This window comes from Marmota monax, unplaced genomic scaffold (genome assembly GCF_021218885.2).
Source record: "Marmota monax isolate L192 unplaced genomic scaffold, Marmota_monax_Labrador192_F-V1.1 WCK01_AAM20220418_F8-fsc00190, whole genome shotgun sequence".
NCBI lineage: Eukaryota > Metazoa > Chordata > Mammalia > Rodentia > Sciuridae > Marmota > Marmota monax.
This window is the reverse complement of record NW_026693010.1, coordinates 1,930,187-1,942,412: the sequence shown is the minus strand read 5'-3', so window position 1 is coordinate 1,942,412 and position 12,226 is coordinate 1,930,187. Positions and strand designations below refer to the sequence as shown.

Below are 12,226 nucleotides of genomic sequence, written 5' to 3'. Positions count from 1 at the left end.
GCAGATGAACTAGAGGCCATGTGGATGTCTGTGGTCTCCTCCTCCAGTCCCTCAAGAGCTGTTCAATGCAAAGTGCCCAGGGCAGCAGGAATGATGGCTTAGGTATGGAGTCAATTACATGCACCTTCAAAGGCTGATCTGGCTACTGCCACTGCTGGCCACTAACCTGCAGAAGGGGCCAAATGCCAAGTTCCAAATATGGTGCCACTTGTAGGTAAACCAGCCCAGCCCATGATTTCATCTTGAAGGGATGATGATTTACCCTTGTGGAAACAAGACACAGATTTCAGCTGAGTTCCCTTCCCTGCACCTAAAGTTCCTGTCGCACATCTACTCACAGACCTACGGGTACTCTTTTCAATCCCACAGTCTTCTGTGTGGTATGGCCTCCAGCCAAGGAGACCAAATTAGTGATCAATGGGCACATAAAATTGATGTGCCCCATAGTGGCTGGCTTTGAAGAATGATAAAAAGTCCACTAAAGGCTCAGATACTACACCAGCCCTACAGGAAATGGCAAATGTCATGGATGATGAAAGCCAAAGATAAGGGAATAACTTAAAAGCAGCAGGAAAAAAATGGCATACTACATACAAAGGAAACCCCAATAACATTAACAGCTGCTCTCTCAGTAAACCAATGGAGGACAAAAAACAGCAGGATGGCACACGCAAAGTGCTCAAAGAAGACACTGTCAACTATGACGTCTATATTCAGAAAGCTCTTCTTCAATAATAAAGGCAAATAAAGACTTTCCCAGGTGAACAAAAAATGAGGACTTTTTTCCAGTAGACCCATGTTACTAGAAATACTAAAGGAAGCTCTTCAGGCTAAAAGCAACTGACAGTATTTCAAACCCATGTGAATGAACACAGAGCACTGATAAAGACAACTGTGTAATTATAAAAGGCATTATAAATATCTAGTTTGGCTCTTTTTTTCCCTTAGATGATTTTAAAAGCAATCATACACACTGCTGGGCCTATAACATATAAAAATGTAACATGTAATATATTTGCCATAACAGCACAAGGGAAGTAAGTGGGAGCAAAGCTATCATGGGGGCTGGGGAATAAGCTCCAGCGGTACAGTGCTTGCCTAGTGCATGGGAGGCACTGGGTTTGATCCTCAGCAACACATAAAAATAAATAAATAAAACAAAGGTATTGGGGGTCCATCTACAACTAAAAAATATATATATTAAAAAAGCTATCAAGGCCTGAGGAAATGATAATGAACACTAAGGTAATGATTACACAAGTATGTTTTTGTGGGTTTGTAACATGTAAAATATATAAAAATAATCATGAAAAAAAGCAAGAAAGAGAATAGAGTTCTATAGCAGTAATGTTTCTATATATTACTAGCGTTAAACTAGTATAAATCTGAAGCACTTGATAACTTAAAGTACATGTTGCAAACCCTAAAGCAAAGCTTAAAAAAAGTGAGGGGAAAAAGCTAAAAAATATTTGTTGAATACAAAAGAAAGCAGTAAAGAGGAACAGAAGAACAAAAAAGATATGAGACATACAGAAAACAAAAAGCCAATGGTCAACATAAATTCAATCATGTTGATAATGATATTAAATGTAAACGGATTAATAGTCCAGCCAAAAGGCAGAGACTGTTAGACTATATAATGTAATCCCACTTAGGATATGTTGTGTAAAGGAGATATACTTTATATTAAGACACAAACAGATTGAAAGTGAAGGGACAGAAAAGATCTTCCAAGGAAACAGTAACCATAGAAAAGAAAAATGGCTACACTGATATAAACAAAATAAACCTAAAATTAAAAGTATTACAGGAGATGAAGACTTACCATTTTATGATAAATGGGTCAATGAGTCAGAAAGATTAAAACAACCGTAAACATACATGCACCTAACGCAGCACAAAAATATACAAAGCATTAACTGACAGAAATACACAAAGCATTAACTGACAGAAATGACTGGAGAAACAGGCAATGAAATACTAGTGAGAACTTCAATACCTTGTTTTCAATCATCACTGGAACAACTAGGCAGAAGATTAGGAAACAGAAGACTTGAAAAACACCATGGCCGACATGGCCATCTGTAGAACAGACCACCCAACCACAGCAGAATATGAATTCTTCTCAAGTACACATGTAATGTTCTCCAGGATAGACTGTATTCTAGGCCATGAAATAAATTTCAAAAAAAAAAAAAAACTTAAAAAAGAAAGAAAGAATGCAAAATATGTTCTTCAGCCACAATGGACCAAAATTTGAAACCAATGAAAGGGGAAAAGTAGGACAACTCATCAACGTGTGCAAACGGAATAACATACTCTCAAAGAGGCAACAAGCCAAGGAAAATATCAAAGGGAAACAAAGAAAATACTTTCAAATGAAAAAAAAAAAATGAACATACAACACACCAAGATCTATGAGACCCAACTAAAGCAGAACTTAGAGGAAAATTTATAGCTGTAAATGCCTATATTAAGACCCCCAAATCAATAACCTAATGCCCACCTCAAGACCCTGGAAAAAGAAAAGCAAACTAAACCTAAAGTAAATAGAAAGGAACTATAACAATTTCAGTGGAGATTAATAAAATGCAAAAGGAAAAACAATAGAGGAAAAGTGAAAAAAAATCCAGCTCTTTAAAAAGGTCAACATAACTGACAAACTTCTCAGCAGTTTTACCAAGAGAAAGAAAAGACTCAAATTACTGGAATCAGAAATAAAAGAGATACTACCACTGACTTCACAGAAAAGGAATACTATGAACACCACCACCAACAAATTAGATAGCTTAGACAAAATAGAAAAATTACTAAAAAGATACAAACTACTAAAACAAACACAAGAAGAAACAAACAATAGAACATACCTATAACAAACAAAGAGAATGAGTCACTAATTTAATAAATACCCCTAGCGGGCACAGTGTCATGCACCTGTAATTACAGCTATTCAGGAAGCTCAGGCAGAAGGTTCACTTGAACCCAGGAATCTACGACCAGCCTGGGGAAAATAGTAAGACCCCATCTCAAAAAATTTAGATTAAATTTTTTTAAAGATACCCATAAAGAAAAGTTCAGAAACCAATGGCTTTCCAGTTGAACTCTACCGAACATTCAAAGAATTGATTCCAATTCTTCACAAACTCCTCCAAAAAACAGAAGAGGAAGAAACATTTCCCCCAATCATTTTTATAAGACCAATATTACCCTAATATATCAAAACCAGAAAAGAGACTGCAAGAAAAGAAAACTAAAGCACAATGTCTCTGAGCAACAAAAATCCTCAATAAAACATGATCAAACCAAGTCAGACAACATAAAATAAAGGACCATGGCCAGATGGGTTTATCCCAGCAATGCAGAATTGGTTTATCATCCAAAAATCAGTAATTTATCATATCAACAGAATAAAACCAAAAATCACATAATTTCAACAGACACAGGAAATGCACTGACCAAAATCTAACACTCATTTATAATAAAAATACTAAACTAACTAGGAATAGAAACGCACTTCTTCAGCCTGACAAAGGGCAGCCAGAGAAGCCCACACTAATACCACACTTACCAGTAAAAGACAGAATGCCTTTCCAATAGGACAAGAAACAGACCCAATGTCTGCTCTCACCACTTCTACTTGACACTGTACCAGAAGTTCTTTCTAGAGCTATTAAGCCAGAAAAGGAAATAAAAAGTATCCAAACTGGAAAGGAAGAAGTAAAACCATCTCTACTTAGAACTGACCTGATCTTACAGATAGACAACCCTAAGGAACTCTAGTTGAATAATGAGTACATTTGTTATATGTACTTATTTTATGTATGTACTTGTGTGTGTGTATATATATATATATATATATATGTGTGTGTGTGTGTACATGTTATATGTATTTATATATTCCTCAATAATATTATTTAAGGAAAATTAGAAAAAGGAAGTGTACGGGGTGGGGGGGTGCCTGGGGCTCAGCGGTAGCCTGGTATGTGTGAAGCACTGGGTTCAATTCTAAGTACTACATATAAATAAATAAAATAAAGGTATATCAATAACTAAAAATAAAATTTAAAAAAAAAAGGAAAAGAAATGTATGAAGAGAAATACATAAACCAGAATTCATACATTTCATACATACAGCTTGAACATTCTTACTCCAAAAAACTGAAATATGAAATGATCCAAAATTTGAAACTTCACTTTGAGCATCAGAAAGTTTCGGATATTGGAGCATTTTGGATTTGGGTTTTGGAATTACAGGTGCTCTGTCAGTGAAGCCTATGCAAATTTCAGATAAGGGATCTTCAACCTGCACCTAACAAAATTCTATTTCAAGAATGAGAGTGAATGGTTAAGTCAATAATTAGAGTAAGTCATATGTCTATGATTCAAAACATCACACTGTATACATACAGCCATTTTATCTTCAATTTTTTAAAATTTAAATTAGTGTGAAACAAGGAAATTTTTAGCTAAATGAAAACTAAGAGGTGGGCACAGTGGCACTGTAATCCCAGAGATTAGGGAGGCTGAGGCAGGAGGATAATAAATTTAAAAAAATAAAAAAGGCTGGGGATATGGTTCAATGGTCAGGCATCCCTGAGTTCAATCTCTAGAACCAAAAAAACAAAACAAAACAAAAAAGATAACATTTAGCAGCAGATTATTTGAGGGGTATAATTTAGGAAGAATGAAAGTGCAAGAAAGTCCGATTTCACAACTAAGGACAAAAACAGGGAGGAGGCCTTCTAAAGCCTAGAGGAGAAAAGCCACTCAGGACACAGTCCAGGCCGCTGGGAGGTGGGATCTACATTCTCACTGCTTGTCATTCCAACACACAAGTCCTAAATATAAACTGTAAGAAAATTACAGAGTACTCTTTTTAAATCATGGGTTCTAGCGACCACTTAAAACCAGACTGTCCTCAAGGGAAAATGTCCCAAGTTTCAAAGAATCTGCCAAACCATAAATATTTGGATTACAAAAGGAGCCTACTGGTCCACAGGAATACATATTTCTAGCAAAGGCAAAGAAAGGCTCCCAAGGGTTCCTACTGGGTGCACTTAAGAGTCTTACTGGAGGATTAGGAGCCATGTGACTTGGTGTCTAGAAAAGCTATTCCACCTGCAGGGTGTATGTAGATCCTAGCTCTAAAACTACCAGTCCTGCCAGGTGCAGTGTCATAAGCCTATAAACTCAGCAAGGGAGGCCAAGGCAGGAAGATCACAAGTCTGAGGCCAGCCTCAGCAACTTTGCGAAACCCTTTCTCAAAAACACAAAAAGGGCTGTAACTCAATGGTAGAGCATCCCTGGGACCAGTTCCCAGTACAAAAAAAAAAAAAAATTAAATTAAATAATTAAACTACCAGTCCTAAAACCACTCAGCATGGCTTTCACAACTATAAGTAAAACATTTCCAAACTACCCTGAGTATAAATCATATCCAGTGACTACTCAATAGTTTGTGCTGCTGTATCTTAATGACGTGAAAGCACTAAGAATTCCAAGTGAACAACACGCATCACAAGGCGCACACTGAAGCACGGCTGCATTGGTCTTACCCACTCTCCTTCATGTCCAAGTCATCAAACATCTGAATTAAGGAGATGGCAACATCATAGACATCCTTCGTTATCACTGGTTCCTCCAGGAGATGGGGAGAGAGCTGGAAAGAGAAAAGAAGAAAGTCAGACACCAAAACAGGGTGCAGGGGAAATGCTGGGATGTGTGGACAATTCTCACCTTCATGTCATTCTAACAAATACCCAAGTGAACACAACACCCTCTGCAGCAACCCTTGAGCACTTGGTGTGGCACACACTGCCCAAGGGGGACACTTGGCACATACATCCTAAATTCATCAATCGCCTGACCCAGTCGTCAGAGCAGAGATGGAGTCAAGAGAATTCAGAGATGAAATGTTTGGCAGGAAATCTATTTTGAAGGCCCAGGATAAGATGCATCAAAAGTCTAGGGACCCAAAGCCCTACCTTCAAGAGCCCTAAGATTCCAAGGTCCTCAAATGCAAAACATACCAGGAAATGGCACAATCACATTCCTACCAATGTGCTAAAGGAAATGACAAGGGAGTGATCTGCCAAGGCTTCAGAGCTCACTAGACTACCTTTCACCATGTGTTAAAACAAAGCCACACTGAGCCCAGATACTATAACACTTCCCTTAAGGAGCCTCTACAGAACAATGGGCACCAGCCACACAACAACCATCTCCCCAGCACTGTTGGAAGGACCATTTGTGAGCACAGCTTTCCAGAAATTGAGATTGAGCTATCTAAGTGTCTACAATATCCACAGGACAGCTACAGCACAATTCCCACAGTCTATTTTATGGCCTTTCTGAATTTTTTCCAACAAGAATAGACGAATTCTTGATAGGGCAGAGGGGTGAGAGGGGAAAGAAGGGGGCAGGGGGTTAGCAATGATGGTGGAATGTGATGGACGTCATTATCCAAGGTACATGTATGAAGACATGAATTGGTGTGAACATACTTTATAAACAGAGATATGAAAAATTATGCTCTCTATGTTTAATAAGAATTGTAATGCATTCCACTGTCATGTATTTAAAAAATAAAATTTAAAAAGGAGGCTTTTATATAATTAAATTTTTTGCTTATCAACTACTATATGTAAAATACTGTTTTTTGTGAAAAACACATCAAAAGAAGTCTTCAGGTAATCAGAAGTTAAGCCCATATGGAAATTATTTTTTCTAATTTTTACTTGAGTAAATTAAATCAGCTAATAGCTAAACTGAAGTGATGTAAATATGACAAGTTGACTTCTGTTCACTAATAACTTTGAGGAAGCATGCCTTGTACATCCATTCCTAACATACAACCTCCACATATAAGAATTTCATTCTCTAGCCAACAATAACCAGTGTTCACTATAACACAACTGTACAGAAAGAAAGGAAAAGAGGAGAGAAGGCTATGTTCCACAAACTCCAATAGTGGCATGCAACCCCACCTAGAAGTCTTCCTATAAACAAGCCATGGAAAAGGAGTGTCAGGAAAAACTTGGAGACTCCGGTGGCTGAGGGGCTTCGTCCCAGCTGAAGAGCGAAGAGTCGCTGGCAGTGCTGATCTCACCGCCACTCAGGGTTTTTTAGAACTTCAGCTATCAAAATGGGCAGAATTTTCCTTGATCATATTGGTGGTACCCATCTGTTTTCTTGTGCAAACTGTGATACGATCCTGACTAACCGCTCAGAACTCATCTCCACTCGGTTCACAGGTGCCACCGGTAGAGCATTTCTTTTTAACAAGGTAGTTAACCTACAGGACAGTGAAGTTCAAGATCGGGTCATGCTCACTGGCTGCCACATGGTTCGAGATGTGAGCTGCAAAAACTGCAATAGCAAACTGAGATGGATCTATGAGTTTGCTACTGAAGACAGCCAGCATTATAAGGAAGGCCATGTGATCCTGGAACGTGCTCTAGTTCGAGAGAGTGAGGGCTTTGAGGAGCACGTACCATCTGTGAAGAAAAAGAAATAAATCCATCTTTTCCCAGGTCTCCTTCACTGAAAACAAAAATCTACTTACATACACTGTCACCTTAGCATCAGAGTCAGATTCATGAACCGCAGAACAAGAGGTTGTGAGAATCTAAGATGGAACTTTTCTTTTCTCTCCTTTTTTTTTAATTTTGTATTTTCCATCCAACAGCAGTGTGTAGAGAGAATATTATGCAGTTGCTGTTAATTTTTTTTCCCTATGTTTACATCTTGAGGCAGAAGAGTCTCTGCAGCTAAACGGTGGGCTAGGTGAGGAAATAGTGGGCTATTAGAGTGAAAAAAGTGTGTTTTATGTAAATTTTGAATGGCGAATAAGTCAAGAGCATGGTTTTTAAACTTATTTGGGCTTATTTTTAAATATTTTTTTTAACCCAGTTATTTCACTTGATTTGCTAGCTTCAGAGAAGAGATCTGAATCTGTGCCCAGCACTAAAGGCTCAGTGTTAGTATGGCTTGTGCTGGCCCATATTCTTGCTGGAGATGAACGTAGCACCAGAGCCCATTCTTCCTTGTCAGTCTCTACCCAAAGATGTCACCATTCCTAGTTACTTGTCACTACATAACTGGTGTTGATTGTAACCTTTTTCTGAAATGGGCCAGAACTGCTTGGTTGTCTTTTTCCATGTAACTTAAGCATAGTAATATAAATAAAGTAATAGTTGGATGTTTTTTAAAAAAAGAAAGAAAAGGAGTGTCAGTGATTCACAAGTAACTCCACTAAACTCTAGGAGCTGAGCCCCATGAGTATTTTTAAACACCTTGGTAGGGGCTGGGGTTGTGGCTCAGAGGTAGAGTGCTCATCTCGCACATGGGAGAACCTGGGTTCAATCCTCAGCACCACATAAAAATAAATAAGTGAAATAAAGGTATTGAAAAAAAAAAAAAACACCTTGGTAAGACACCAAATAGAGCCATGCTTTCCAAGTCAGCACTTGAAAAGGTCACGGGGACCCCTGCTGTGTATGGACTGGACAAAACATCGGCCCACATCACTGTTTTCCTGGACCAAGATACCGACAGTGAGCATAGGTGTGTACATGAGGGGATGGCATGAGAAGGGGCACTCCAGGGCACTCTGTGTCCCTCCACTCAAGTGGGTGGTCCTTGTGATTCTCTCCCCAGAATGAGGCAGTAATCACAGTACTTCTGTCCTAAGTGGAGGTCCAGGAGGCTTACACATCTGCCATCACAAGGACATACCCAGGCTGGCTAGTGGGTCCAAGAAGAAAGGAGGGATACATGTGGCAAATGAGAGAATGGCACTGCAGACAATGGGAAAATAAATGGTACTAAGACATCTAGGAATCCAGGTTAATTGGATTAAATACCTAAAAATAAGGAAAAAACCCTATCAAGGATACATAAAAGGTATGCTTTAGGGTGGAGGAGGGTGGTCCAAAACTGACACACAGTAAGTCAAGGTACAGGATGCTCTACTGCTGGACCTGAGCTATGGATCATGGAAGTTTTCTCCACAATTATATTTACATGCTAAGCATGAGAAAGGCTCCAAGTTCCATCTCCAGCAGCCACCCCAACCACCAAATTAAAAAAATATATATATATAAATAGTTAAGTCTTGTGTGTTCATTCATTAAAATAATCACTGTGTGCCTATCAGGTACCAAAGTCAAGCTGTTCAGTCAATAATGCCAAACAGGTGCTCCCCAGCCTGCGGAAAATAAGACACCTGGAGCCAAGGCGATCCTGGCTCTCTGGAGGCTGGGTGGTCCCAAGCAAAGGGGCTTAGAGAGCAAATGGCCATACCCAACTCTGCTCCTCAGCACAGCCACAAGGAATCATCTAAATAATTTGAGAGCTCTGACACATAATACAAAATAAACACCAAGAGGAATTAATTAAACTTTAGCCAAAGACCAGAAAATCATCATTACTCTCATAATCCAAAACTGTCAGGAAATGCAAAATGTTGAAATGTTACAAATAAGTGCTCCTTCCTCCCTGCTTCCCCTGAATAAGGGCTGCATTTGGTGACTAGTTTCAGAGAAAGAACAGTGTAGAAGGAAAGAGAAAGTGATGCTATGGTGGAGAAAACCAGCAAAAGATGAAGATCAACATCACCAGTGATGTCATGATATCTAATATGACAAGAACAGCATTTCACCTGTGTGGTCCTCTGCCACAAAAAACCATAACCAAATCTAACCATGAGGAAAAAAATAAAATAACCATCAAAAGCCAATAGACTGACTGGGGGAGTAGCTCAGTGATAGGGTGCTTGCCTAGCAAGTATGAAGCCCTTGGTTCCAACCCCTGCACTGCAAAAAAAAAAAAATTAATAATTCCAATAGAGGTGCATTCTACAAAACACCTGACCAGGATTCCTGCAAACCATCAAGGTCATCAAAAGCAAGTAAAGTCTAAAAAGCTGTCAGTCAGAGGAGCCTAAGGAGACATAAAGACTAAATTAATGCAGTATCCTGGATATGGTCCCAGGACAAAGGACACACTGGAAAAACTTGTGCAAACAATCAGAAGGAAATTCAATTAACAGAGATACACCAATGTTTGCTTCTTAGCTTTCCCAACAGTGAAAAGGAAGATAGGGGAGACCTTTTCTTTCTCAGATCTCCATGTTCTAAAGGAAATGCTGACTATAGAGTCTAGGATTAGAATAGGTAAGTGGGCGTTCACTACAATATTCTTTCCACTTTTCTGTTCTTTTGAAATACTGTCAATTTAAAATTGAATGAATAGGAATGCTACATTTAACAGCCAGTGCTGGCCTGCCTCCAACATGATTCAATTTGACAAACTGTCTCTTATGTCAGGTGAAACCTAGTCAACCACGTCATTGTGGTAGAAAGCATGGTTCAACATCAAAAATATTCCAACACAGATCAAACTCCTACACAGAGCAACGAGCAGCATCCACCAAAACCACAAATGCATGTGTCTTTGATCCAGCAGGGTCCTCAGTGCCAGGACCAAGGCAGGGTTATTTCCCAGGAATATTTAGCAATGTCATGGTGTAAGGGCATGAGGAGCACTGATTCCATTTGGGCATGGAGGCTGGGACTGAACTCTTGACGATGGACAGGCTGCCCCCACCACCTGACCCTGAATGCCAATAGTGCTGAGGGTAAGAAGCCCCGGCCCACTAACATGCTCTCAGGGGTGCACTAAGGTGTGAGCAGCAGTATTTGTGCTAAGACTGAAACTGAACCCCTTTAAGTTAAAAGCAACTTCCTGATAACTGCTTTTCTACATCCTCCATTTCCTCCTGCTGAGAATGAAAACTGAAAACTAACCCCTGGCCAAAGTTACCCCTAAGGAAACATGTTGGAACATGTTGGAACGAACATATTTCTTATTAGCATGGCAGAACTGAATCTACATGTGTATAAACCCTGCCTTTTGTCTCACTGCCCCCTCTCCTCTTAAGAAAGCTATTCCTGCCCCTGAGCAACCCCCAACATGGAGATTTGAGAAAGAAAAGGACTCCCCTATCTTCCTCAAGGTTGCCTTTTGGAAGATTAGTGTTTTCTTTTCTATCAAAGTTAAATCTAGGGGCTGGGGCTGTAGCTCGGTTGTAGAGCACTTGACTTACAGAGCACTTGCCTCACACATGTGAAGCACTGGGTTCACTCCTCATCCCAACATAAAAATAAATAAATATTTTTTAAAAGTTAAATCTATAATGTAACCCACAAACATTTTTATAGTAACTTAAATTTGACAATGTATAATAGAGCCATTTTAAGTTAAGAAACCATGTGGTCAGAATGTACCCATTTTTAAATTCCCTAAGGGGCATCCAATCACAGCTGTAGCCTTTCACCATACTCTCCCCAGTTGTAAATTAGCTAATCATGTAGACTGTAAACCAGAATTCCTACCAGAGCAAGGGCAGAACCCCGAACTCCTATCAGAACAAGGGGCGTACTGCCTGGCCAGGTGTGCTTGCTTGTAGAATTCCCTCTGGGGGCACACCCTTCTGCAGGGTACCTTGCCAACTCATTTCCTAGCACATTTGATTTCTTGCAGCACCCTGGTATTTCTAAAACTTTGAATAAACCTGCTTTCCTTCATCAACCTTTAGTAGAGCCAAGTGGTGGAAACTCCCTTCCAGTACCAAGACCAGAAACATTAGGGCTTATTTAAAAAAAGAATGGCATACATCCACGTGAACAAAGGTTACTGCAGCTCTCAAGAACACTACACACACTGATATGAAAAGAAACGAACAAGTAGATGAGAAAGCAAAATGAGCACAGAATGCTCCTGTTTCAGTGAAAGGTAACGGCAGCACGCTCTTATTCATCCTCAGGAGTAAGCCTGAGGGAGATTTCACAAGAGGTCATGCAGAGTGGCTTCCGCTGCTGGGTGCCTGAAGACATAGGTGAGAAAGTGAGGAGAATGAGAACGTCTCTCCTCCTCCATGCACATGAATGGTGCTGGGTCCTGAGCCTAGGCCTCATGCATACTGGCAAGTGCTCCAACACTGAGCTGCACCCAGCAGGAATAGGAAGGAGAAGTGTCAGGCCTGCTTTCACTTTTTCACCTCAGAGTCTCTGAATGTTCCACCAAATGAAAGCAATTTTGCATCCATGGCAACCTTCATGAGAATGTTTGCCCCAGTTCTTCCCGGTCACATCAATACACCTTACTCATACTAGAAAATGTAAGTCCAATCAAAATTTTATTTAAAATAAAATTACCTCTGACT

The 12,226-nt window shown here is 39.6% G+C and overlaps 2 protein-coding genes across 4 annotated transcripts in view; one reads left to right on the top strand and one right to left on the bottom strand.

Moving 5' to 3' along the window:
• The window catches only part of Tdrd9 (tudor domain containing 9), a 98,401-nt gene that overhangs the window by 51,220 nt on the left and 34,955 nt on the right, over window positions 1-12,226 (bottom strand). For all 3 annotated transcript variants that reach the window (XM_046453246.2, XM_058582266.1, XM_058582265.1), the window contains one exon: window positions 5,556-5,659. In XM_046453246.2, coding sequence (XP_046309202.1) covers window positions 5,556-5,659 — 104 coding nt within the window. The remainder of the gene's footprint in view (window positions 1-5,555; window positions 5,660-12,226) is intronic.
• LOC124098299 (protein yippee-like 5) lies at window positions 7,039-7,516 on the top strand. The gene has a single exon (XM_046453101.2). It carries the CDS (start codon window positions 7,145-7,147, stop codon window positions 7,514-7,516), a length of 372 nt encoding a protein of 123 aa, XP_046309057.1. The 5' UTR covers window positions 7,039-7,144.

Excerpts from the sequence above, each read along its gene's own strand:
- LOC124098299 (XM_046453101.2), top strand. The coding sequence starts at position 7,145 with ATGGGCAGAATTTTCCTTGATCATATTGGTGGTACCCATCTGTTTTCT.